At 41.6% G+C, this 24,908-nt stretch overlaps 1 protein-coding gene across 3 annotated transcripts in view; it reads right to left on the reverse strand.

Moving 5' to 3' along the window:
* Positions 1 to 24,908, reverse strand: part of nav1a (neuron navigator 1a) — a 121,958-nt gene that overhangs the window by 62,524 nt on the left and 34,526 nt on the right. For all 3 annotated transcript variants that reach the window (XM_077567936.1, XM_077567932.1, XM_077567924.1), the window contains exons 5-7: positions 22,188 to 23,006; positions 10,141 to 10,243; positions 7,214 to 7,540 (exon numbers count right to left, since the gene is read on the reverse strand). In XM_077567936.1, the coding sequence (XP_077424062.1) occupies positions 7,214 to 7,540; positions 10,141 to 10,243; positions 22,188 to 23,006 (1,249 nt within the window). The remainder of the gene's footprint in view (positions 1 to 7,213; positions 7,541 to 10,140; positions 10,244 to 22,187; positions 23,007 to 24,908) is intronic.

Consider the following 24,908-nt stretch of genomic DNA (forward strand, 5'->3'; position numbering starts at 1 on the left):
CGGAAAGCCAGGGAGTATCAATGATTATGCCGTCATATTGACAGAGTTTTAGCAGCTTTGTGCGAGACCCCCTTTGGAGTGGACCTTAAAATCAGCCGCCGTCACAGACCGCATGAACATGTGCTTTTCGTTCTACAACACAATGTTTCACAATATCAAGATAGCGTGTTTTGAAACTAAACAAATCCGCGCAGGGACCAGACAGGAGTGTTATCCGAGCATTCCTGCAACAACTGACTGCAGTCAACTAGACTTGACCGCCAATGTCAAGGGTGCGTATGTGAATTTATGCATGCGTGTGTGGTCACTGATGAGAGAGATAAAGCAAAACGATCTATGCTTTATTCGGCAGTGTAAACACTCCTAAAAGCTGTTTGTCACGTTTGGTCTTGAAAACATGCTGTGTGTTCTAAGTAGTTAGCAATAAAATGTTTCTGCAACAGTGCGTGCAGACAAAAAGAATACGAGGGTTCTCAGTGAAAAGGGAGGTGTCGGGAAAAGGGATGGGGGTGGGTGTAGGCCTTCAAATCCTCCCGCAGCCCCATATGTTCCTCTCTGGCAAATCTGCTCATGTGTTTGTGTATTTCTGCGCTTGTACATGTGTGAGAGCTTCCTTTGTGCCACTTTAGCAGACACTCAGATTAACGTCATTATTGTTTGTCAGCGGCACCCTGGCCTGTTACAGATGGTGCCAGTTACATCATCATTAAGGAAAACGGGCACGTATGCTAAATATTCTTCACAATTACTATTTGACATCGTGAGATTTTAAAATGTTTTGAGAACGTTGTTACCCCAGGTGTGCTGCTATAACAATGGAAAAGAAGAGATGGGAAGGGGTGCTGCTTACGTATATTGACGGGCCAAGTCATTGATTACACGCCACACTGAGCAAACGGACTCCGAGGAGAAGTGCATGAAGTCATCAAGGCCCTCAGGAGAGGAGGCAGGTTGGGGCTGACAAGCGCAACACACGTGCTGTCAACCTCTTGATAAGCCACAAACCACAAACTGTCTCCTGACAACTTTTCACGGTAATCGCACGGCATGCCGGCTGCATTCAGTTTTCAATTCCATTCAATTTAATGTACAGGGCATCAAATCACAAAATAGTTGAGATTTCCCATTGAACTTCATATTCGTTGTATAAAGTAGACGCTATGCTGTGTTGAAATGCATATTGGTCAAGATCCTGCACTTTTTACATTTTAATAAATTTACAATATTACCATGCTCCCAAAGACGTATTTATACGTTTTTAATGTTGTTGTGTTTTTTACGCTAGAGCATACAGAAGGCTTTGATTCATTCTCTGAACTGAATGCTTGATGCAATGGTGGCAGCAGAGGATGAGAGATCAACCAGGGTCATGTAGCAAAAAGCTATTTTCCGCACTGTTAGATACATTCTAATGCTAATTACTGCAAAACGGAAACAGATAGAATATATTTTTTGGTTCCTGATGAAAGAAGAGACTCTAATCTTTCTTTTGGTAGGTTCCATGTTTTTATAGCAATAGAACACAATATTCTGTGGGCCTTGAAAAATCTGTCAAAATCCAGTAAAACAGCCGGGAGCGAAGGGGGTTGCTTCAGTGAAAATGGCTTATTTTTGTCTTATTGTCTCCTCTATACTGTATTGTTCGATATTCTCACACTTTCTGACTTGCCTAAAACTGAATTATGACTGATTGTTTATGTTTGTAACTGGGGATAGTTCCTGTTTTACCAAACAATTCCAGTGGACAACATTAGTGTGGGCAGGGTCGCACCACATTTTGGTTTTGCTTTATTTTCATGTCACTTTTTCTTGCATTTTTATTTTCCTGCAGGTGTGATTGCTGGGTGTCCCAAATAACATAGTATTCCTTTATGTATGTGGCGCTAGCTGTGTCAATGTTTTCTCCCTTTCACTCACATCTTCTCATAAAAATATGATCATCACTCACACTGTGTGAGCATACAGGGTGGGGCAGAGTGCTGAGTTGCTTTTGGGGAGGAGGGGGGGCCAAGCGGCCAGCAGTCTGACTCATAGTATAATGGATCTTGTTCTCATCACAGGGATGTGATTTGACCAAAGTGAAATTATCTGAAAATTTAGCCGGGGGTCTGGGGGCCGCTGGCACCCAGCTAGGTCCAGGGCAGTGCCCTGGTGGGGGGACAAGGGGGGGGGGGGGCCCGGAGCTCATGAGTTTTCCGTGTTTTTAAGTACTTTCAATGCACTCACATGACAAAGAAATAGACAAAACAACAGCATAAATTTTCAATGTATATTGAACTATCCCATATAAAATGGCAGTTTTAGTCAACTCAAAATCAGTCACATTCAAAAACATTGGACTGCCTTTGCTTTTAAAAACTATCACTGAGAATATGATCATATCTAACTAATGTGATTACTAAGTTAACACATAAATAATGTTGAAGAGTTCAAATTTCATGAACAAATAATTATATCATGACCAAATGAAAAATAACTCATATTAGAGCATACCACAAATGTCTTTGTTAAAGCAGAAGATGTTATCTGTCGGAGTCATGTGCATACACAATGAACTACTAAAAAAAAAAAAAAAAAATACATTTTTTTTTGGGGGGGGGGGGGGGGATAAAAAAAGCGGAATTCCGCGAATTAGCGGAAAAATCACATCACAGGAGGGAATCCCTGGGAGTGTGTATGTGTGTGCATAAATGAAGGATTAGTTCTTAGTTGGCCACCAGATGGGGTTAGAGTTCAGCTTTTCTCACTTTGTTTATATATGGTATATAAACATGCAAGCACAAACACAATGACACAAAACTCACAAATATACTCTCCACACACACAGATTTGGAATTAAATGACAAAGTCGAGTGAGTTAAAACTAATCAAAGGCAAATAATAACGGACAGTTTCGGGCTAAAATAAAGCAAAGGCCTTTTTTATTACAATCAAGCCTCATTCAAGAAAGAGTTTTGTTCCAAAACAATTACACATCCACACTGTAGTAAAAAAGCCTTCTCGCCTCTTTCACTTCCCTGTACTGTGAAACACGATTAAAGCAGAAGAGCCCACTTCTACTTTTGCATAAAGACAATAGGAATACGGTATATAAAACAATGCAATTTAATAAGTGCGCACACATTTCCAACACATGAGCGCAAGCTTCAGTGAAATTTGCGCACGTATTGTACGTCCTGTGCCACATGAATGCATTCATAATTCACGAGGTCGTTGCAATGAAGCAGCTTGTTTCGCAGGGTAACCATGGAAACGCTTGAGTTTGCTAATGGGAGGCGGTTGAGGGTGAGAGCGCAAGCGAGCCGAAACCAAAGCGTCTGCGTCCAGCGGGGCAGAAAACAAGCGGCACGCTCACGCGGTCACACATGTTTGTGTGCGTGCGTTTGCGCTGTTTGTTGAAATGTAAACTGGATTTAAGTGAGAAAAGAACCTTTGCTGAGCACCAAATCCCAACACTGGATTAGAGCGGCCTCCAAAATTGCAGACATGACGAATGATGTTCCAGCAAAGCCAAGACCTACTTTCGCAATCAATGATTTATGGCACATTTACACATGTCACAATTCCTCACGAGCAAACACATTTCCAGCCCAGAATCCGTTACTTGACAATGGGCCACACCTCGCTCGTGTTCATTATTAACTTCACGCACACACACGGGTATGACCTCCCGGTGATCCCCCATCCTGCGTGTGAGAACGACGTGGGCGTGGGTGTCAGTGAGCGTGTGTGTCGAGGGTTGGGGGGGGGGGGGGAATTAAGGAGGGTTCTATGATCCAGATGTGTGGAACTCAGCAGACAGGCAGAGGCCCTGCACAGGAAATGGATAAGCGACTTGAGGGGTGCCTGACTAAGAGAGTGCAGACAGGTCATGGTACAGTCACCCTAAACAAACCAAATGTACAGTGTCAGTCAGATTAGTCACTCTGAGACACACCATGACTATAATTCTAATTTACAGTGTATGTTTTATGAGGCCAAACAACACGTTCTCCTCTCCATTCATAACAAAGAGATTTCTACATAACCCAAACAAAGAACATGTGTCATTGTGATGCATATTATACAGTAGCCACAAATTCCATGGGCTGTGTATGACCTCGAGTCCTTTATGAATAAGAAATGAGAGTGTGCAATAAAATATGAGATGCAGGAGAATAAGGATGAAGCTACTTGACGTTGACAGGCTGGCTAAGGAGAGAGAGAGAAATAGAACAGTAGCACTGCCCCCTAGTGGCAAAAGCAGACTTTTGTGATAAACTGAGCTTTCACCTTTGGCTTTGAAGACTTGTTCCCCCCTTTGCTGCTTTCTGGTTAAGTTACAGCTATGGCGCGGAGGGGTAAAGTCTGCTCAACCTCTGTCCATAAATGAATGAAGCAACTATAAAATGCAACAGGGACCTGGATTGTGTCGCAACTGAATGACGAAGGGATGCATTTTTGTGGTTACCATGGAAATGTCAGTACATGAGCAGCTGTGGGATTTTAGTTGCAGGATCTCACAAAGCTTCACACACACACACACACACACACACACACCAAGCCACACTTGACAGTGAGCTAATGTGTTTTTCTTTGCACTTGGCATTCAAACCTTTCACATCGAAGAGCTCCAAATTCACAAAGAAACAAAACAAAACATATACAGTGCTCAACATAAATAAGTACACCCCAACAAATTGTAAGAATACCATTTCTTTCAGAATCAAGATTTGCTATGGAATACTAAACAAAATACTTCCACAAGTGTGGGCCATTGATTGCAAACAAGATTTGTTTATCGGTACACACAAAAAGTAGTTTTCTTAAATTTATTAAAAAACATTTTGTATAAATAAGTATATAAATAATAAATAAAAAGACTGACAATTTGTTAATTCCAGGCCTAGCAGACATGTTGCTATCGATAAACGTCATGGAGGTCATCATACATGTACCGCCGCTACGTAATCAGATTACAATTTTTTTTTTACTGTATTCCATTACAGTTACAGGAAAAAACATGTAATCAGATTACAGGTATATTTATTAAAAATCGGGATTACTTCGAGGATTACAATTTCTATGAGAGAGACTGCGAAAGAGGAAAAGAGAGAGACAGACAGACAGAGAGACAGAGCAAGAGAGAGAGAGAGAGAAGGACAGAGCGAGAGAGAGCGCGTGCACGTCCGCGCGAGTGGGACCGTGTCGGGGAGGTGGGAACGAATGAACGAACTGACTAGTCGTGTCCTTCACACGTGGGCAGTTTAAAAAAGCTTCACAAACGGGAGGAGGAAATGGCGACCGGTATTCACTGGAACTTACTCAGAGCGAAAGTTTGAGCTAAGAGTCCAGGGGCATGCTACGCGCTGTAGCTTCTTGCTAGCCAGCCCGCTAGCCTACAACCATAATGCGAGTTAGGCTTTCCAAACAAATCTTCCTCCCACCATTTCACTATTAAAACATCATACACAACATATACACGGCTAAACTTGTGACTGGGATAAAAGTTCATTTTGCAGTTGATGTCACGCATCGTCATCCTCATTGGATGACTGACTGACTGACTATCTATCTATCATCATACATTGTAAAGAATACACTGTATATTGTGGTGATATTTATTTTGTCTTCATGAGCATACTCAATATTGGAGTAATCCAAAAGTAATGCAGTTACATTAATATTATGGCACTAGGATTACGTTACTAGTGAAAGAGGAATACAATTATTTTGTCCTCTTTGCGTGTTCCAAAAATGAAGATAGATTTAATGTAAGAAAAATACACCTTTGCAAAAATTATTTAATAAAAAATCAGAGAATCTCTGGACAAATAACAGCCTCTAATTCATCACTTAAACAGGTGGGATTCAGAGCGTCAAATGTAGTTCTTCCGCATGTACAATGGTTTCTTATAGTTAAAAGACCTCCTCTCTTTCATTTGTAGACAAAACATACTCTCTGGGCATTTTCCATGAGCGCTGGCGAAAACAGAGTCATGTGTGGGTGTTCAAAACAGATTCTGTTCTCAAGGACCAAATGTGTTTTCGCACAAAACGCTGAGAAGGAACTTTTTTAGACTAAATAGTATGTCCCAGCTTAAGGTCAAATTATACTGAGTGCAACACTACTCTACCTCTATAAAACATTTCAACATGGTTAATAAAGAATTAAAGTGTTAATAATGTATAACAATGGTTAATATATGAAATGAAGAAATGAAAAATGTTATAATATCTATCACTAGCTTCATTTTTTAGCAGGTAACTTGTAACTGTAATGAATTACAATTTAAAAGTAACCCTCCCAAACCTGGTCATCGAACATACTAGATGTAGTCGTTTTTGTTGTGGGATGCATACATTTTTCGCATTAGTTAAGGATTTTGTAATCTATACATTCTATTACCAATCTTAATTTCATGCAGTGAGTTAAGCGCATATTCTACAGAAGACATATTGTCAAAATTTTGGAAACTGTTTATTTTATAAATATTTACATTTTTCAAAGGGGGTGTACTCATATAAGCACTCTATATGCCAATAAAAATTAACACACACTAAAGACCTTTCGTCAATGTAAATAATAAATGCCAGGATACTTGCAGTTGGAAGACAGCGATGGACTAACTGCTGACAAGAACTGAAAATGATTTACGATCACCAACATCTACTTTTCAACTAACTCTTGACACGTTCAAACTCTGGAGGTGGAGAAGAAGCCTAAAATCATCATTCAAGCCATTCCCCCTGTTTTTCTCAATTGCTCCGCCTTGGTCAAATGACATTTAAGGCCTTGTTTACTTGTGGCGCAATCAGAGTTTTTGCCACCTGGAAGTGCACGTGTTCATCATTAGCTTATTTATCCTCATCAAGCAGCAAGTCGTCACCTCACGGGGATGTTGGAGTGTCAGCCGAGCGATGCATGAGCATCAGTGCGTCAAGTTGCTCACAATCCCACTGAATAAATTCCCAGCTTTACAACGAAATTGCATCCTCGCTCGAGATGACGCCCTCGTGGCTTTGCCGAAGGCCTTACGGCGCAATCAAATCATCGGATTGTGATATCATCTCCATAAGTTGGCCAAAGGGCCTCTTTCTGATTACGTCAGTGAGCAGCAGCAGGCAGGCTGTATGTAACTCATGTCTCGTGATTCCCAAAACTACTTTCCAAGCTGCTCATAAGACACAGCAGGTCTTCACGTCACAATTAGACAAGCAAAATACAACTCACCCGTTCCCGAGATCACCAATATCCACGTCCTCTTCATCATCCTCATTGGGGCTTTTCCCACCCAGGTCACTATCACTCAGGTAATCTCCTTTCAGCAGGGACGGATCCGCTTCGTCCAGATCTTCGATGAGGTGGATGCGGGAGGTGTGGCTGATCCGGAGGCCAAGGTCTGATTGGGTGTTGACCATGGATGGGGCGTCGCCGGCCTGCAGACGCGGGCTTGCTTGGCCGTGGCGCCACGACAGTGGAGAGGAGCGATTGGATAGACTGGAAATGGAAAACGCAGCAGCTTCATCACTGTCGTAGCACACGGTCCCCGCCAAACAGCTATAGAATGAGAAAGACGGTGTTTGATGATGGTAATCAAAAAAATACGATTGCCATTATGGTCTTTCTTATCAAAATTTTGACTGCAACTGTCCAGTATTATGTCAAAAATAACTCAAAAAGGTTTTTCTCATTAGATTGTAAACGCTGTAATGTTGTGAAATGTTTACAACTGAAATTCTATTATTTATTCCATGGAATTGTATTCATTTATTCTCAACAGCCATTTTAGTAGCATTTCTCTTGACTGCACTTCTTCCAATACGTCTATGTGGATGTTACATTTTTGGTTTAAGCTTCTGTATGCTTCCTTGTCAATCTAATGTGCTGGCTGATGTAAGTTAAATTTACATCGGTACTCAGGATAGGGTTCTTTTTTCTTTTTTTTTCAGATTTCAAATTGGCTGACGTCAGAATTTTTCCATCCTCTGATTGGTTTGTGACTGCCAAGTTTGACGAGCAAAATACACCCGTCATAATCTGCTCATATTAAATAATCAGCATTGATGTATTTTGTTTTTTATTTTATTCAAATGACACGTTATTAGTATAAATATTGACTCTGAACTGCTCCGGTTGTATTTGGCACAGGTGTGTGATGCTACATTGCCTTTTTGTACAGTATGGAGGGTTTAGATAATTGTGACATGATATTGGTGGTATTCAGAGGCGGATTAGTGGGTAACCCCCCAACCCCACTAAAGGCCCAGGTACCAGATGCACAGCCAGCCACTGGTGTACTATAATTTTAGTTAGTGAGTGTTCTACTCTAATCAACTTTGTCTTAAATTTAAGATGACTGCAGCCAAGAATATAATAAATATATATCGCACTACTGAGCATGAAGTTTGTAGTGCATCAAAATGAATCTTAGCAGATACAAATTCATTGCCTCAATGAAAAATGGAGGAATAAAAATTGGTTGGATACTACATCTGCAACGTATTATGCTAATTTAGTGTAGACAACAAAGTTTTTTTTTTTCCATCGGAGGAAACATGACATCTTTGCACATACATTCTCCGTGGACAGTTTGTAGAATGTCTTGAATGACAGACACATAAAAGCGATGCAAGGTTATTACAGCACAGCCTGGTATGAAAAGTGAAGAAAATGTATTGCAGCGGGGAAGCATCTGCTGATTTGCTCTTCTTCGTGTAGGGAGCTCGACACTGAAGGGCAAGACAGCGTGAGAGAGGATGCGTGACAGGTGAGGCACGAACCCAAGGATGAAAGCTACACACACGCTGACTTCCAAAACCCAAGCAGAGAAAAGGAGAGGAAACGCATGCGTATAATCAAGAGTATTAGTGGGTGTCTTTGTGAGCCATGAGTGTGCAGCGTTAAGCTAATCTGCGTGAATTGAGTGGCAGCAATGCAGAGTAGGCACTGAAGGACAACCTAAAAGGTTTCTTTTATTTGGTAACTGATAAAAAAGGGATTGCAAACATTTTCTTTACAATAATATGTTCTATGCGCCCCCATTAGTCTTTGATTACTATTGCCTTTATGGAATACGAATTAACTCTTTGACTGCCAGACGTTTTCAGAAACGGGATGTCGCCAGTGCCAGCCGATTTAAGCATTTTGACTGATCTTTCAAGGTCCACAGAAAATTATGTGTTTGGACTATGGAAACACACATACTACCAAATGAAAGATTGGACTCTCATCTTTCATCAGAAAAAAAAAGTTTGTTTCTACCTTATTCCGTTTTTCAATAATCAACAATAGAAAATGGTAAGTTTCACCTCTGTTTTGAAACAAACGTCTTTTAACGTCTTTGCCACTCCTCCATAGGATTTTACTTAACGTTATTTAACGTTTTTGGCAGTCAAAGAGTTAAGCAGAAAAATTCACAGTTTTTTTTTATCCATCTCAGGGGGTGGCCATTTTGTCATTTGCTGTCAACTGAAAATGACATCACAAAGCCTATTTAAGGGCTTAGATAACGACCGTAACAGCAAACATGTTTTCTGGGTTTGGTCATGTGACCTTTGCAAGTTGAGCCCTTAACTCATTCACTCCCAGCCATTTTCACTGAAGCAACCTCCTTCGCTAACCGGCTTTAACTGGATTTTGACTGATTTTGCAAGGCCCACAGAATATTGTGTTATTTTGCTATGAAAACATGGAACCTACCAAAAGAAAGATGAGTTTCTTCTTTCATCAGGACCAAAAGTATATTTCTATCTGTTTCCGTTTTGCAGCAGTTAGCATTAGAATATAGCTAAGTTTCATCATTATTCACAAATATGTTTAAAACCGTGGGGAAAACAGCTTGTTGCCACAAGGCCCTGGTTGATCTCTAATATTCTGCTGCCACCTGCTGGCCGTTTTTGTAATTATTACCATTGCTTCACCCGCACTTAAAACATTTAAAATAGAACGTATTTATACGTTTTGGGGAGCAAATGAGTTACTTAAGCACTGTGATGCAATTTTCAATGCGGTGTTTAGATGAGTCCGGGTGCATAGAAAATATTATAAAGAACATTTTTGACTTGAAAATTACTAAAGAGTATTGTTGGAATTTTTTTTCTTTTCATTTCCGCGTGGATATGTGTGTGCGTGTGTGCTTGCGTGCGCATGTGTCTGACCTGTGGCCCAGCGGAACCCCTCTCAGGCTGGTCATAGTTTCCTCCAGGTTTTGTCGTAGGTCCAAAACATTTTGCACGGTCTTCTTCCTCTGGGATTCCGGGTCTGCAGCCATGCACGCAAACAAACACAAAGGGATATTTTTAGACATGAAAGGCCACATTGCAGCATTTTTTTAACACCGACAACATCCATCCATCCATTTTCTATACTGCTTATCCTCATGAGGTTCACGGATGGGGTGGAGTTTATCCCAGTTGGCTCTGGGTGAGAGGTGGGATACCCCCTGAACTGCTTGCCAACCAATCATAGGTCACATGTAGACAAACAACCTGCGAGGACAATTTAAAGTTGTCAATTAACTTAATTTAAAAATGTTTGTGAATATGAAGGAAGCCAAAGTACGTGGAGAAAACCCACACAAGCACAGAAAGAACATCCAAACTCCAACCAGGAAGGCAGGAGCCCGGATTCGAAATGCCAAATTCAGAACTGTGCGGCAGATGTGCAATCCAGGTGGCAACTGTATCGTCATCGGCAACTTCAAATGTGGTTCTGTCTTTTGTATTGTATAATGTGAACAACAACAAAAAAAACAGAGAAAAAACAAAAAAAGAGGAAACAACATCACATACAATGGAGATGTGTCCTTTAAATGAACTCGTGACACTTTGCCTATCAGAAAATAAACCAAAATCCTCTCACTGGGTTTCACTCCCAATTATTCTGTAATCTACTTGGGCTGCAAAAATTCATGCTGTGCATCTGTTTATCGTGTGTGTGTGTGTGTGTGTGTGTTTGCGTGTGGGCATTTGTCTTTTGAACACTCCCCCCAGGGGCTTTCCTGGTAGTAGAAGATGCGGCGAGGGACAATAAAATATAAATCGGCTTTAAATAACATGGAAAGCGGTTCAGGCGCTCAGCGACACTGACACCACACCTCCATGTTTCCAGGAAAGCTGCTTCAATATCTGAACCTTGAAACGGGACTGCGCTACAAATAATTCATTTTGGCAGATGAAAAATGGTTGTCCTAAAAAGAGCAATTCTAAACAGCAAGCACTGTGTTTGAGTGACTGGATAGTGAATGAAGTGTAAATAAATACAAACACATACAGGCAATCCTAATTTGAGGATTTCTTATTGTTTTGTATTTGCAAGTCATTTAAAAGTTGCAATAGTACCTGAGGGCAGGCATGTTGCCCTTCCAACTTTTCACAGGGATGTGATTTGACCAAAGTGAAATTATCTGAAAATTTAGCCGGGGGTCTGGGGGCCGCTGGCACCCAGCTAGGTCCAGGGCAGCGCCCTGGTGGGGGGACAAGGGGGGCGAAGCCCCCCGGAGCTCATGGGTTTTCCGTGTTTTTAAGTACTTTCAATGCACTCACATGACAAAGAAATAGACAAAACAACAGCATAAATTTTCAATGTATATTGAACTATCCCATATAAAATGGCAGTTTTAGTCAACTCAAAATCAGTCACATTCAAAAACATTGGACTGCCTTTGCTTTTAAAAACTATCACTGAGAATATCATCATATCTAACTAATGTGATTACTAAGTTAACACATAAATAATGTTGAAGAGTTCAAATTTCATGAACAAATAATTGTATCATGACCAAATGAAAAGTAACTCATATTAGAGCATACCACAAATGTCTTTGTTATAGCAGAAGATGTTATCTGTCGGAGTCATGTGCATACACAATGAACTACTTAAAAAAAAATAAAATAAAATAAATAAAATAAAAAAATCGGAATTTTTTTTTTTTGGGGGGGGGGGAGATAAAAAAAGCGGAATTCCGCGAATTAGCGGAAAAATCACATCCCTGTTTTCAATGTGAAAATAACTCATCTGTGAAAGTGGCGCGTAGTGAGGTTCATGGCCGGTGAGGCATGAATTACAGTTGGATTTACAAATCTATGAGCCAAACATAGTGCCAAATTTTCCATTAAATTAACAGTCAGATCTGAATTCAAACAAACAAACAAACAAGCAAAAAAAAACAACAACAACAACTATATACTTGTATTTCAGCATTCACACTTATTTCTAGTGTTTTATAGTGGCCGCATTATCCATTGCAATTATAACTTTAAAGGACACTCATTGAATTATTAAGTGTTGTGTAAAAAAAAAATGAAATGGCTGCCACAGTATTCTGCCTGCCACAGTGCGGAGGCAGAATGCTGTCTGCCTCACCTTACGTTATATCTGCAGTTTTATGCAATCAGTAAAACACACAAGATTAGTGTGACTGGAAAATCAGAGTGCATATTACAAGTGTGTGAAAACATTAAATTGGAGACGTGAAGAGAGACCGAACAAAAAGATGGCGCTGTTGCAATTTGCTACATCAGCTTTTTTTTGTGAGGGATTGCGCAACCCGAGGTGAGGCTGGCTGCTCACTGCCGCTCTTCCTGTCTCACCCATGTACTGTATTCAAAATGAAATGCTCAATTTTAGCAATTTTGAAAGCAATGAAATCATGGACATTATTGGATTCGAAAAGAAAATCAATATGATGCACATACCACAGGACTAAAATGGGAAATCATTTTGAGTCATTATTTGTTGTTGTTTTTTTACATTCTCTGAGTTCTGATTTGATCAACTGGATTGTGGCAAACGTGTACAGAACCAATAATATGTATCAGATCACATACATAAAGACGCTGTGACCTCTGATCTCCTATTTAGTGTGCATTCAAGTGCGTGGTGGGGATGATAAAAGAGACAATTAAGACTTCAATAGTCCAATTGAACTGATCAGCTGATCCCACAAGTAAAAAGATTAGTCAAAATAGAAGCAAGGGTTAGGAAACAAAACGAAAAATGTCAGCGAGACACCTGTGTCTGCTTAACTCAATAAAAAAAAATATGATTCCTTAATTGGTAGTTCATATTTAAGTTTCATAGCAGTTGTCAAATAAAAAGGCTCATTTTGATCCCATACTACAAAATGTGAAACACAGCTCACTAAACTCCGCGCCTCAAACAAGTAAGCCCAGATGGCAAGTGAGGAGATGAATGGAGGTTAACAAGGCTGCTGAATGAGGATGCAAACTGTGTCGATGGCAACAGCTGCTGCAGATGCAAACACTGCAAACATGCATGAGTGGTGTGTGCACTCACACGCGCGCAAACACACACACACACACGTCACCACACAGAGGAACACTTGGCTCACACCACTCCAGGTCAAGGATTGATTCCCCCAAAGGAAAAACGGCTACAGACAATTGACCAGGCGGCCCCGAGGGAAGAATAGCAGTGAGGAAATGATGTTCTCCAATCGTAGGCCACTCACTCCATGCTACGTTAACAGAGATACGTACTGCACATGAGAGCACATTATCTATTGCAGAGCAGGACACAAAAACTCTACATTCACCTTTACCCGCCCAAAAAACTGCCTAACAACAAAAAAGTCTCACACAGAAGGAACGAAAATACCTCTCATTCACACCAAAATAACTGACAAAAAAAAATCTCTTCCACCAATCAGAAAAAAAGTCTCTTACAAAAAGAAAAAAAAAATCACACCAAAAACACAAAAACAAAAACTGTAAGGGGAACAAAAAAAGTCTCACAAGCATAAAAAAAAAATCTCATTCACACACAAAAAATAAATTTAAATGAACAGAAAACTCTCACACATAGACAACATAGCACCTCCATCCATCCATCCATCCATCCATCCATCCATCCATTTTCTTGACCGCTTGTCCTCACAAGGGTCGCGGGGGTTGCTGGAGCCTATCCCAGCTGGCTTCGGGCAGTAGGCGGGGTACACCCTGAACTGGTTGCCAGCCAATCACAGGGCACACAGAGACGAACAACCATACTCACAATCACACCTATGGACAATTTGGAGTGTTCAATTAACCTGCCATGCATGTCTTTTGGAATGTGGGAGGAAACCGGAGTACCCGGAGAAAACCCACGCAAGCACGGGGAGAACATGCAAACTCCACCCAGGAAGGCCGAAGCCTGAAGCCCGGACTCGATCTCACGTCCTCTGCACTGGGAGGCGGACGTGCTAACCAGTCAGCCACCGTGCTGCCCCAAAGCACCTCTCATATAAGAAAACACCCCGAAAACTCACAACTCAACAAAAACTTACAAACATAAAAAAACTCACATATAGACATCAAAGCTCCTCTCACACTAAACTCTCCCAAAACAAAAATGTCCTTCTTGCACACACACATACACATCATATAAAACAAAATACAAAGTAACGCTCACCCACCAAAAAAGCTCTCTCGCACAAAAACATCTCTCACACAAAAAGTATCACACATGCAACACAAAAATGTCTCCCAAACAAAGCAAGGCCTCTCACACCCCCTCAAAATGTGCACATTTATAAACAAAAAAAACTCACATAGAGAGACCTTTCTTACACACCATTTTTTTGGCTCTCACACCTAAAAGCACTCCACTCATCAAAAACATCTTCTCACACTAAAAAGATCGTGTGCATCCAAAACCTTTTACACACATACAGAAAGACGTATGTCACCCCGCCCTCCCCAAAATCTGTCACCCACACCAAAAAAAACAAACAAAAACTCTCACACACAACCAAATAACTGTCAAGTAAATGTTTTTTAGACCGATGGAGCATCTCATGCCGCATTATCACAAATAAACAACAAACAATCTATAAAGAAGGGGTACATTTTCAGCACATAAAAAACACTTAGCTTCATTATGAACGACCTATTGGGCAGAATTTTCAAATTCGGCCCATGTATTGGATCTCATTAGATTGTTGATGTTCTGGCCAGTGAGCCTAAAAATACTGTAAAAGATATTGAAGAAGGTAGCGAGATACGGAAAGAGCTACATTTCATGGATTATTACAACTGGCATAAAGCTTTAACAGGAACAATGAGCCCCAAACACACCCTAACCACCCCGACGCACACACACTCACCCACACACACACACACAGATGTAAGCGTTAATTGGACACTTTTAATTACCCTAAATGGAGGCTTTGCTTAACATTGGCGTCAAATTGATTGGATACAGTCTGGATGAGCGTGCATGTGCTAGAGTGAGAGTGCACGTCCGTAAAAAAGGCTTCCTGGCCAGCATCTGCTCTGTCCCCGGTGGTCCCAGCTGGGGCATTTCGGATGGTGATGCTGGGGGGGGGGGGGGGGGATTAGAAATGCTAATATCCTCGGCAGAGCCGGCTGCGCCCCAGGGGTGCACATGAATCACATTGATCTTGTTTAAGCTCCAGTGTATGTGTTTTATAGAGCTTGTGCCAACACGTGCTCCAAGTCTGTGTTGCAAACGCATAAAAAAAAAAAAAAAAAAGCCATTGTTCTGTCCTCATAATTGATTCACACATTTAATCATGAAGAAATAATGCGCAAGTATTTTGTTGAGAGATTGTTTCGGTTTGGTGGATATCACACAGTTCACACTTTTGAGTGTCGTTCATGTGTAAGGAAAGTTCTCCTCTTTAAAAGTAGATGGCGTGTTGTCTTGTTTTGCTCCCCTGGGTTACTTGTTTCGTCTGTCCATTAGCGAGATAGAAACTCCCCAAAGGTAGCCTAATGGTTATGGCCTTGCGGATGTTTTAGTGCAGTAGCGCTGCATCCTTTTCTGACCTTGTTGAGCGCTCACCAGTAAGAGAACTTGTTTTGCCCAATATGAATGAAGATTTGAGAAATAGCGCCTGCTTGTATTCTTTTCTTCTGCCTTATCTGGTCCATGTGCATGCGCACATATGTTCCTGTCACGAGAAACTCCTCAGGCTACTCAGCAATGACATAAATGATAGATTGGCGTGGTTGAGCTTTGCTGATGCTACACAATAAAGCGCCAACATTTTTTTTTTTTTTAAGTAGTTATACACTTCTCAAGGACAGTTTAGGTCTGAACAGTCATTACAGCATTCCGTACTCTTGGCAAGTGACCTACAGGAATCAAAAAAACAGGAAATGTGAAAAGAAGAGCACTTGTTACACTTGACCTTAAATGAAGAATTTGAATAGATTTGAGTGTTAGTTGAAGCGTCACACCATGGATGCTAATTAGCGCTAGCATTAAGCTAGCAGACTGAAGGCATAGCTATGTGGTTGTTTTAAATACGCAAGGTGAAAATTCTGCTTGTTTTCTGTTTAGTTTTAATTCTTGATCTTGCTTAGCATGATTGGCCAGCATTATTCTCTCTTCCGCTTTTTAGTAACCCATCGTCATCATCCTCATCCTCATACATTCCATCGTAAATGGTAGCTTTTCCACCTCAAAGCGCTTTACGTTCGACTACCCATTCACCTGCTAATGACGGGATCAGGAGCAACTGGTGATTCAGTATCTTGCTCAAGGATACGTCGACGTGGTCACAATGGCCTGGGGTCGAACCCGCAACCTCTGGGTTGGGAGAGGACCACTCCACCACTGCACCACACCGCCCCACATTACTCACGTCACATCTCTCTGGTGACCTTAGTTTGCAAAACAGGAAGCATTACAACATGCTGCCGTTCCTGCACATCTGGACTGAGTGGACAAACACTCACACTTGTACAGTATACATATAAACACAAACACAAACAAGGGGGGTTGACTGTTTCATTAGGATGGAGCTCGTCATCTCAGTCTTGGAAGATCACATGTGATATCTCTTTGACTGCCAAAAACGTTAAATAACGTTTAGTAAAATCCTATGGAGGAGTGCCAAAGACGTTAAAAGACGTTTGTTTCCAAACAGAGGTGAAACTAACCATTTTCTATTGTTGATTACTGAAAAACGGAATAAGGTAGAAACAAACTTTTTTTTTCTGATGGAAGATGAGAGTCCAATCTTTCATTTGGTAGTATGTGTGTTTCCATAGTCCAAACACATAATTTTCTGTGGACCTTGAAAGATCAGTCAAAATGCTTAAATCGGCTGGCACCCACGGCATCCCTTTTCTGAAAATGTCTGGCAGTCAAAGAGTTAAACAGTATGTGATGATGATGATGATGATGATGATGACACAATAGCGCCTCTTTGCACACACAGTCTGTACAAGCTACATTCACATGACTAAACCTATATGGAAAAAGTGATACTGAAAAGCCGTTCATTTTCGAGAAAGCCAGCTGATAGGCCTCTAAATGTGGAGAAATCGTTACGTAACATTAGATGATGACAGAAAACAAGGAAGCTCCGTTTGGTTGTAGCATGACCAAAAGGCTAACGTAAGAATGTTGTCAGTTACAAGAACTGCACTGACAAAAATGTGGACCCGATGATGCCCCAGAAATAAAATTCTATGATCCAGTACTTTTAAGGGGACTGAAAACAGACATTGGGTCACATCACTGACCATTGAATATTTCAGATCATATCAGCAATGCAAGCCAACACACAGCACGATCCTGTACTTTATTCCCGAAATGCTTCTACAAGAATAAAGCAACATGCCAACCATTCTTGGCAAAAACACACACTGACAAATGAAAAGCGTGATGATGAGTTTAACACAAAGATAAGACCTTGATTCATCCCACTAGCCCAAACCTGGCACTGAATGTTGGACCAAATGCAAACATTAAATACAAGTGCCACATCTCCTTAACCTCTGACCTATCTGCTTAGAAATCAGCAATACTAAGTAATACTACTTAATCCTGGACAACGTTGGTTAAATATGGTTCGGTAGTATTTAAGTAAAACACCTTTGCGTTTAATCTTTCAGAAATACATTTTAATTAAATTCAGTCATTTTCTTCACCCTATATATATATAAGCACTACTGTACGTTAATGTTGGTCATAATGGTGGTACTTGTAAAAAGTTGGAGAAACACAGCTCTATCACATTCTAACAAAAGTGAGACAAATAACACCCCGGACTACTTGACGCATGTATGAGGACGATGAGCCGTCATATTTGGAGTGTGTGTGTGGCATACAGCTTCCCCGCAGCACACCAAGCATCCAGTCACAATGAACACTTTTATCCGGGAGACATCATAAGAGAAATACACAAATAGAACACAATGAAAAGACTAATACTAAGCATTCATCACAAGATGGCCTACATAACACTCTTCTATGCCTTTACCACTCGCGCAATTCTGATCATACAAATGCCGACATTAATGTTCCTAAACTGCCCAGTAACAAAAATGTACAAAAATACATTACTGGGAGTCGTGGGTTTATATGATGTAATGGTATACTACAGTGCTGCCACTGTTTTTAGGCTAATTGTCCAACATTCTATCCATCCATCTAGTACATATACATTATGTATATACTGTATGTGTTGTGCAAGAGCTGATGAGACAAAAACAAGAAGTGCTCTAATATAATTTGGGTGGAGGATGACAGGAAGCAGACAGCACTAATGCAATGGCTCCAACATTAAGTCCGTGGAGAATCACCACAACACATTGCAAAACGCGCACAAACAGAAGCGCAACCGCTGGAAGCAAATTGTATGCGTAATCATGCATGTATCCATATTGGCTTACGATCCACCATCGCTCAAGGAGATACGATCCCTTCAAAAATAAATGTTGCTGTTTGTACGACATAAATGTCTCGTCTGCTGCCTGAGTGGCGACAGAGTGCTACGTCGCATCAACTCTTATCATAGTTGAGTGAATTGAAAAAGAGGACCTAAAGGATACTTGACTTCGCGACTTGTGTTTATTTGTTGTGTCGTTACCTCCTCGATGATGTGATGACTGACTGGAATGTTGAAAGCAGCAAAGAGAGACGTACTATTAGGGAGGCTCCGTATGCATGAAAAGTAGCAAAAAGTAGGCGCCATATGAACATATGACAAGCCTGCTAGTGGCGCACGCTGAAGTCGTTCCTCTGAAGCATTCATTGTTCTCCAGACAACTGCCAAGGGTGCTAGAGAGACCATCGCGTGCACAAACACGCCCGCATACACACATTATTATTCAAGGCGACCTTTAAGGGGGCATGTGTCACTCCTTTGTCTTTTACTGTGTTCTGTGGCCAGTGAAATTACACATGTAACAATGACACTTGTGATCTTTATCCTAAATCTACAGTATCTGCTCCTACTGCTCTGCATGAAGTCAAACTCCACATGAACCCAAATCTCAATCCAAACAGATGTCCTTTAGGCTTTAACTTGTAATGCCCTTTAAACTTGATGGCCTTTTCCAGGATCATAGATCTGTGATTAGTGCAATGGAGGGTTGAATCTTTTTCATTATCTTGATGCAAAGACTAATCTCGGTGCTTGCTGGATCTTCGAACAGATCCTCTCATGCTGAGAAAGGCCAATGCTTGAGGGATTGCTCTCTCTCTCTCACACACACCTCATTAAGGGCGCTGGATGGGACCCCAAGGTGTCATTAAAAGAAGACATCTGAGGTTTAAATGCTTTTGAACTCATAGGCAATCCAGCAGCCTATTTAAAAAATGTCGAGGTACTGTAATTAATTTTATTTGTGAGGTTTATTAAACAGAACAGGTAAACCAATTAATAAGCATCCATTGGATGTGTATACTTGATATTTTTAATTTCAAGCTTCATTTCTGAGGATGAGTCCTCCAAAGTCCAAAGCTGCTACTCGTGGACGACAAATCAATTTCAGTAATTCTCTATATCCAATTAACAAAAATCTCTTAATCACTCATTGGTGGAAATGCCCTATTGTCTCTATTGGGGGGAAACTGACACTAATCTTGAATCAAGCCTAAATTGGCTGACTAATGGTTTTAGGCTTTGAATGAGAGCATGTTGAGTCTTCATATCCTGGATATCCTGTGCCCGTTCTTCCGAATGAAAGACATTTTCTGATTGGCTTACTTCAGCGACCCTAGTAATCACTAGTATTATTATTTTGCACCTGCGAGATGACCAACAGCTGACAAGTAGACCACTGATGGTCTGTTGGGTTTATTAATACTGAGTGGGAGACACAAATACTAACAGTTGAATTCACCTGATATGGATGGAAATAAAAAATTTTTAAAAAGAAAGGTATCTCTGCTTTTTGAAATGCTATCAAACATTAAATGGCTTGTGTGAGACTCACCGCAAAAATAATAATAAAATAAAATAAAAAAATTAATACTGACTGGGACCCAAAACTATGACATACAACTACAGTCATTACAATACTTCATTATATTAATATTCACAAAAGATGTGATATTTTGAAGTTTTACTTTGTTGAGGGATATGTCAGGACTCCACATATTCATCTCGAGACAAGACATTTGGCCAATTTGATTTCGACACATCTCAATTGGACCTCAGTGGTGTCCTACATTAGCTTTGCCTACTGCTAAAGGCTCATCTGGAAAGGACATTGTCACATCGCATATTGCTAGCTGTCACGAAACAAGATGGAACCCATTTCAGCGCCAGAAGCAAACAGGACAAGGCTTACAGGCTAAAGTCAAGTTAAAGTTAGTACTTATCCTGATATAACACAGTACAGGAAGCATCAATTTCATAACAGGAGCAGAGGAACGATATATAATGTATATGACAGAGCACGCAGGGCCGAAAGCAATTAGCTGCACGTCCCAATGGAAACGGAGATATGATCAAAGATGAGGCCACAGCCGCGAGCAAGAGCGCAAGTTACAAATTAGCCTCTCCCAAAGGCAAACGTACAAACTCATGAGCGCCTCCAGACACTTCACCCACACACCTGCTGTGCTTTGCGTGGCAAAATAGCAGGGGTGAAAAAAGGCCTCAGTCGACTTCAGTGGACAGATTTGAATCTGAATCATTCATTATTTTTATTACAATAATTATGTACAGATATTTTTTCATCTACATTTTTTATAGGTTTTATTTTACACTCTGTTCCTCTTTTACCGTGCTGCATGCTCTCCTGTCCTTCCTTCCTCATCTTCTCCCTACCTGACTTTCAGGCATACAGGTGTGGGCATTGACATCAATACAAGGAAGTCCATCCTCAACCCACACTATACCCGAAACAGAATTTGATTATATCAAAAGGTATGCTATCAGAGCATAATATATTTTTTTAAAACTGCTACTTCTGTCTCCCTTGGCAAAATGGGTTACATTACTCATCTCTCCTTCTAAATGTTATGTTGCCCACGGTAACGGGGGAGGAGGTGCTAGGTAGGTGGTGACCATCTGTCTGTAGCCTGGAGATCAATGGACATAAAAGGGGAGGTTGGAGGTCAGACATGAGGGTGGAGAGGGAGTGGTGCAAGGCTAAATACGCAGCCCACTGTGAATGGAGCCTGACTCAATATGCTGACGCTCTATTTACCAACTGACAACGCCCACTCCCCACTAGTTTCAATCGCGTTAACCATGAAAGACCAACGTGGTATGCAGACAACAAACATTAAGACATGGATATATGCTCAAATGCTATTCATTTGTAAGACTGTGGAACTGTGTCAGTGTGTCAGATCTGAACCACTCGCTCCAATGCTAGCTCATGAATCAAATGAAATAGTAACCTTTAGGAAAAGCTTAGTCAGTTGGGCCACATAAGAAGATTGGCAGAAGATTGACTTAACTAGTATCCATACAACATTTTGCTGTTTTAGTCGCAGCCAATTTTGACAGATTGGTTACAATATTTACGATCTAGCAGTTATTCCCAACAGCACTTCAAACAAAAATCAATAAGAAACAAGGGGGCAAAAGAATAACCCCTTGGACTATTTTTTTGTACGTCTGGAGGTGCTACACATACCTGTCTTCATAGCCATGGGCCAAACGTGTCCGGATTTTTATTTTCACTATAGGGGGCGCTATTTTGCCGTCATTGTTTATGACAACTTTAAAATATCAAATTTTTCGCTAGGCCCAATGAGTGTGCTAAATTTGGTGAGGTTTCGAACATGTTTATGTCTCCGAAAATGTGATTAATTTCGGAGAAGAAGAAGAAGAAGCATTTCTACAGATACAAGAGGGACCTCGCAGCAGTCACTGCTCAGACCTTAAAAACAAAATTCTTATGGGCACGTTTATAGACATGTCCGAAGTGATTTCGGTCTCATGCTTAACCCAGTGCATAGCAAGCCTAGAAAAGAGTGCACTCACCAAGCATTTGGCTGAACAGCAGCTGCTCCAGGTCGCCCAGAACTGTCACCACTAACTCTGGGTCCACCTTCAAAAAGGCCTTATCGTCTTGTCCTTCTACCACCTTAGTCGCTTTCTTGTCTTCATTTAAAAGAGGAGCTGATCTTCCTTTCTCCCCAAGTTTTGTGCCATTATCTCCTGTCCCACCAGCTCCATTCGCCTTAACTGGGTGCTCAGCAAGGTCTGGTACTGCAATATGGCCTCCCTCAGAGGTTTTGCTAATGGGCTTGACCTCAGCATATGGTCCCCGTGGCTTTCCAGGAGCTGGGATTCGGCTCGCCTTGCCCAAATTTGATGTCACTGCCTGGGAGTTGAATGTCTTGGGCTTTCCTTGGAAAAGGGACTGTTCTGACTTTGATAGTGTTCTGGATAGTGATGTTTTACCGCTCACAGGCCGACCAGTCGTAGTCTGCCCTTCTTTGTTGGTGCCAGCGCCAGGCTGGCCAGAATCATCATTCCACCTGGGACTCTGGTACAGGTGCAGCTTTTTCTCAGCATCAGTGAGCACAGCCAAGTTGCTAAGGGATCGCTGCTTGCGTAGCTTGGATGGATTTGAGACTGGAATTGGGATGGATCCGGTAGTTGGCCGGTAGACCTTCAGCTCTGACCTGGAGGGACGTGGGAGTCCCTGTGGTAGAGCAGATGGCTTTGCTGGGGGCTTCCTTGAGGCCATGGACTGGGCTGAAGAAACCTGGCTGGAAACAGCAGGAGTCCTGAGTACCAGCTCCCTGGGCTTTGCTGTCATGCTAATGTTAGCCACATTAGCCTCCAGCATCCCTCCTGTAGAGAGCCAAACAACAGGGGCATGCTCTGATATACGCACAAGACCAGAATAAATGGTGCGAAAGACGGGAGAAGCAGAGATAAAAACACCAGAGCCGTCTTAATTTGCTGCTCTATGGAAACACACCGGAGATGTCAGATTCCCTGATGTGCAAGAACCCTGAGTTGAAAACGGCAAATGAATCAGTGCTGATTGGCATTGGCAGTTTCTTTTACTCACATTTTACAATCCATGGATCTGCAGATCTGCGTCCAGTATCTAACTGCACCTCCTCACAGAGCCCCTCACAGATGACAATGGAGCCGCTGAAACGAAACGCAGCCCTCTGTCTGCACCTCTGCTCGGTTCCCGCTCCGCATCCCCTCCTGCTCGCGAGGCAGGCGGCAGCCAACTGACAGCAGAAGCAGCCGCAACAGCAGCAACACCCCCCTTTTTCTCTGCTCTCTCCTCCCTCTGCTTGTGCCTCGCTCGCTGGTTTGCTAAACCTACCCCCGCTGGCTCATTCACCCGCCTTCTACTTCGTCCTCTGCTAGCCTTCCTTCTATTTTGTTGTCTCTGGCTAACCCTCCTCCCACTGGCTGATTCATCCATCCCTCCCTTCCCTTCTCTCAGTTTTTTTTCCCTCACATGAACTAAAGTCACCTGAATTACAAATAACACCCTAAAAAAGCTTAAATAAATGTGTACTTTTAAAAAAATCTCACTGTCCCCCCCCCCAGATGCAGTGCTGCACACCGGTGAGTCTAAACACAAGACTTGGCAATAAATTACCAGCATTTAGTATTTACAAGCAGTGCAATCATCTGAGCAGTCCGACGGCACGGTTCCTCAATGTCAAATATTGCCGCCAGAATAAAAGTCCCCCGCCCCTTAGTCCACACATAGACATCCAATCCTTCATAATCACATTTGCTGCTCTATTCATCCTTTCACATTCAGATTTTGTTAAGTGTGTTAACCACAGGAAGTCTGACCGTGATTATCTTCAATTATTACAGCACTGCAGGTTTCCCAAATGCACAAGGATGGCCAGGCCTGCCTTTGTTGCTTTAATTAGCAGGCAGCAGCCCTGAAATCATCAGCACAACCTCCACCTGCATTACATCAACTATCCACCCGCCTTCATTTCCTTCCCCCCATTTGCATCCCTCGTCCAAATCCAGACAACATCACCCATCCTCGAACCACAGGCCATTAAGATAATCTCATCTATTTCCCGGCCATTGTAATCAGGCGTTGGTTTAAAACAGGCACAAGTGCATGTGTGGGTGCTGGTGTAGATATTTCGAGCTGTGCTCCTCGTGAATGTGCGTGTAATGTGTGTTCTCTGTATGCATGGGTCTGTCTTTCCCAGTGTGTCACATTGATGAGACAAGGCCAAAGAAGCCCCCATCTAGGGATTCAGTAGTGCTCTAGCATGTTCAACTTCGACACTTCATTCCACTGGACATCCCATCTCGAGAAACTTGGCTTCAGATGTGAAAAATCTATTCCTGAGTCCTCCTCTGACATTGGATAAGTTGAGAGCTGATTAGATAGAGAGCCATAAACACAGAAATTGCATCCATTCCATTAGGGCTAGTAATGATGGCAAAGCATGATCTCTTAGTATATAAAGAAATCAATAAAACTGTTTACAGGAAACAATATGCACGCAGTCTCCTTATAGGTCAGAGTTTTTATTTGGATGTTCTGTGTTATCAAAGCACTTCTAAGATGGGGACATGTTTGGAACCTGGCTATTGTCCTGTGGTAGGAAATCTAATTGTCCTTGGACATACTATCGACTGTTAGAAAACTGCAGTTCAAGCTGTGATCGAATCAATGATCCCGGTGACATCATACTATTGTTCATGGAGAGAATCTTGCTCCTCTCTCATAACAGCTTCAAACAACAT

Source organism: Vanacampus margaritifer, chromosome 1 (assembly GCF_051991255.1).
Source record: "Vanacampus margaritifer isolate UIUO_Vmar chromosome 1, RoL_Vmar_1.0, whole genome shotgun sequence".
Taxonomy (NCBI): domain Eukaryota; kingdom Metazoa; phylum Chordata; class Actinopteri; order Syngnathiformes; family Syngnathidae; genus Vanacampus; species Vanacampus margaritifer.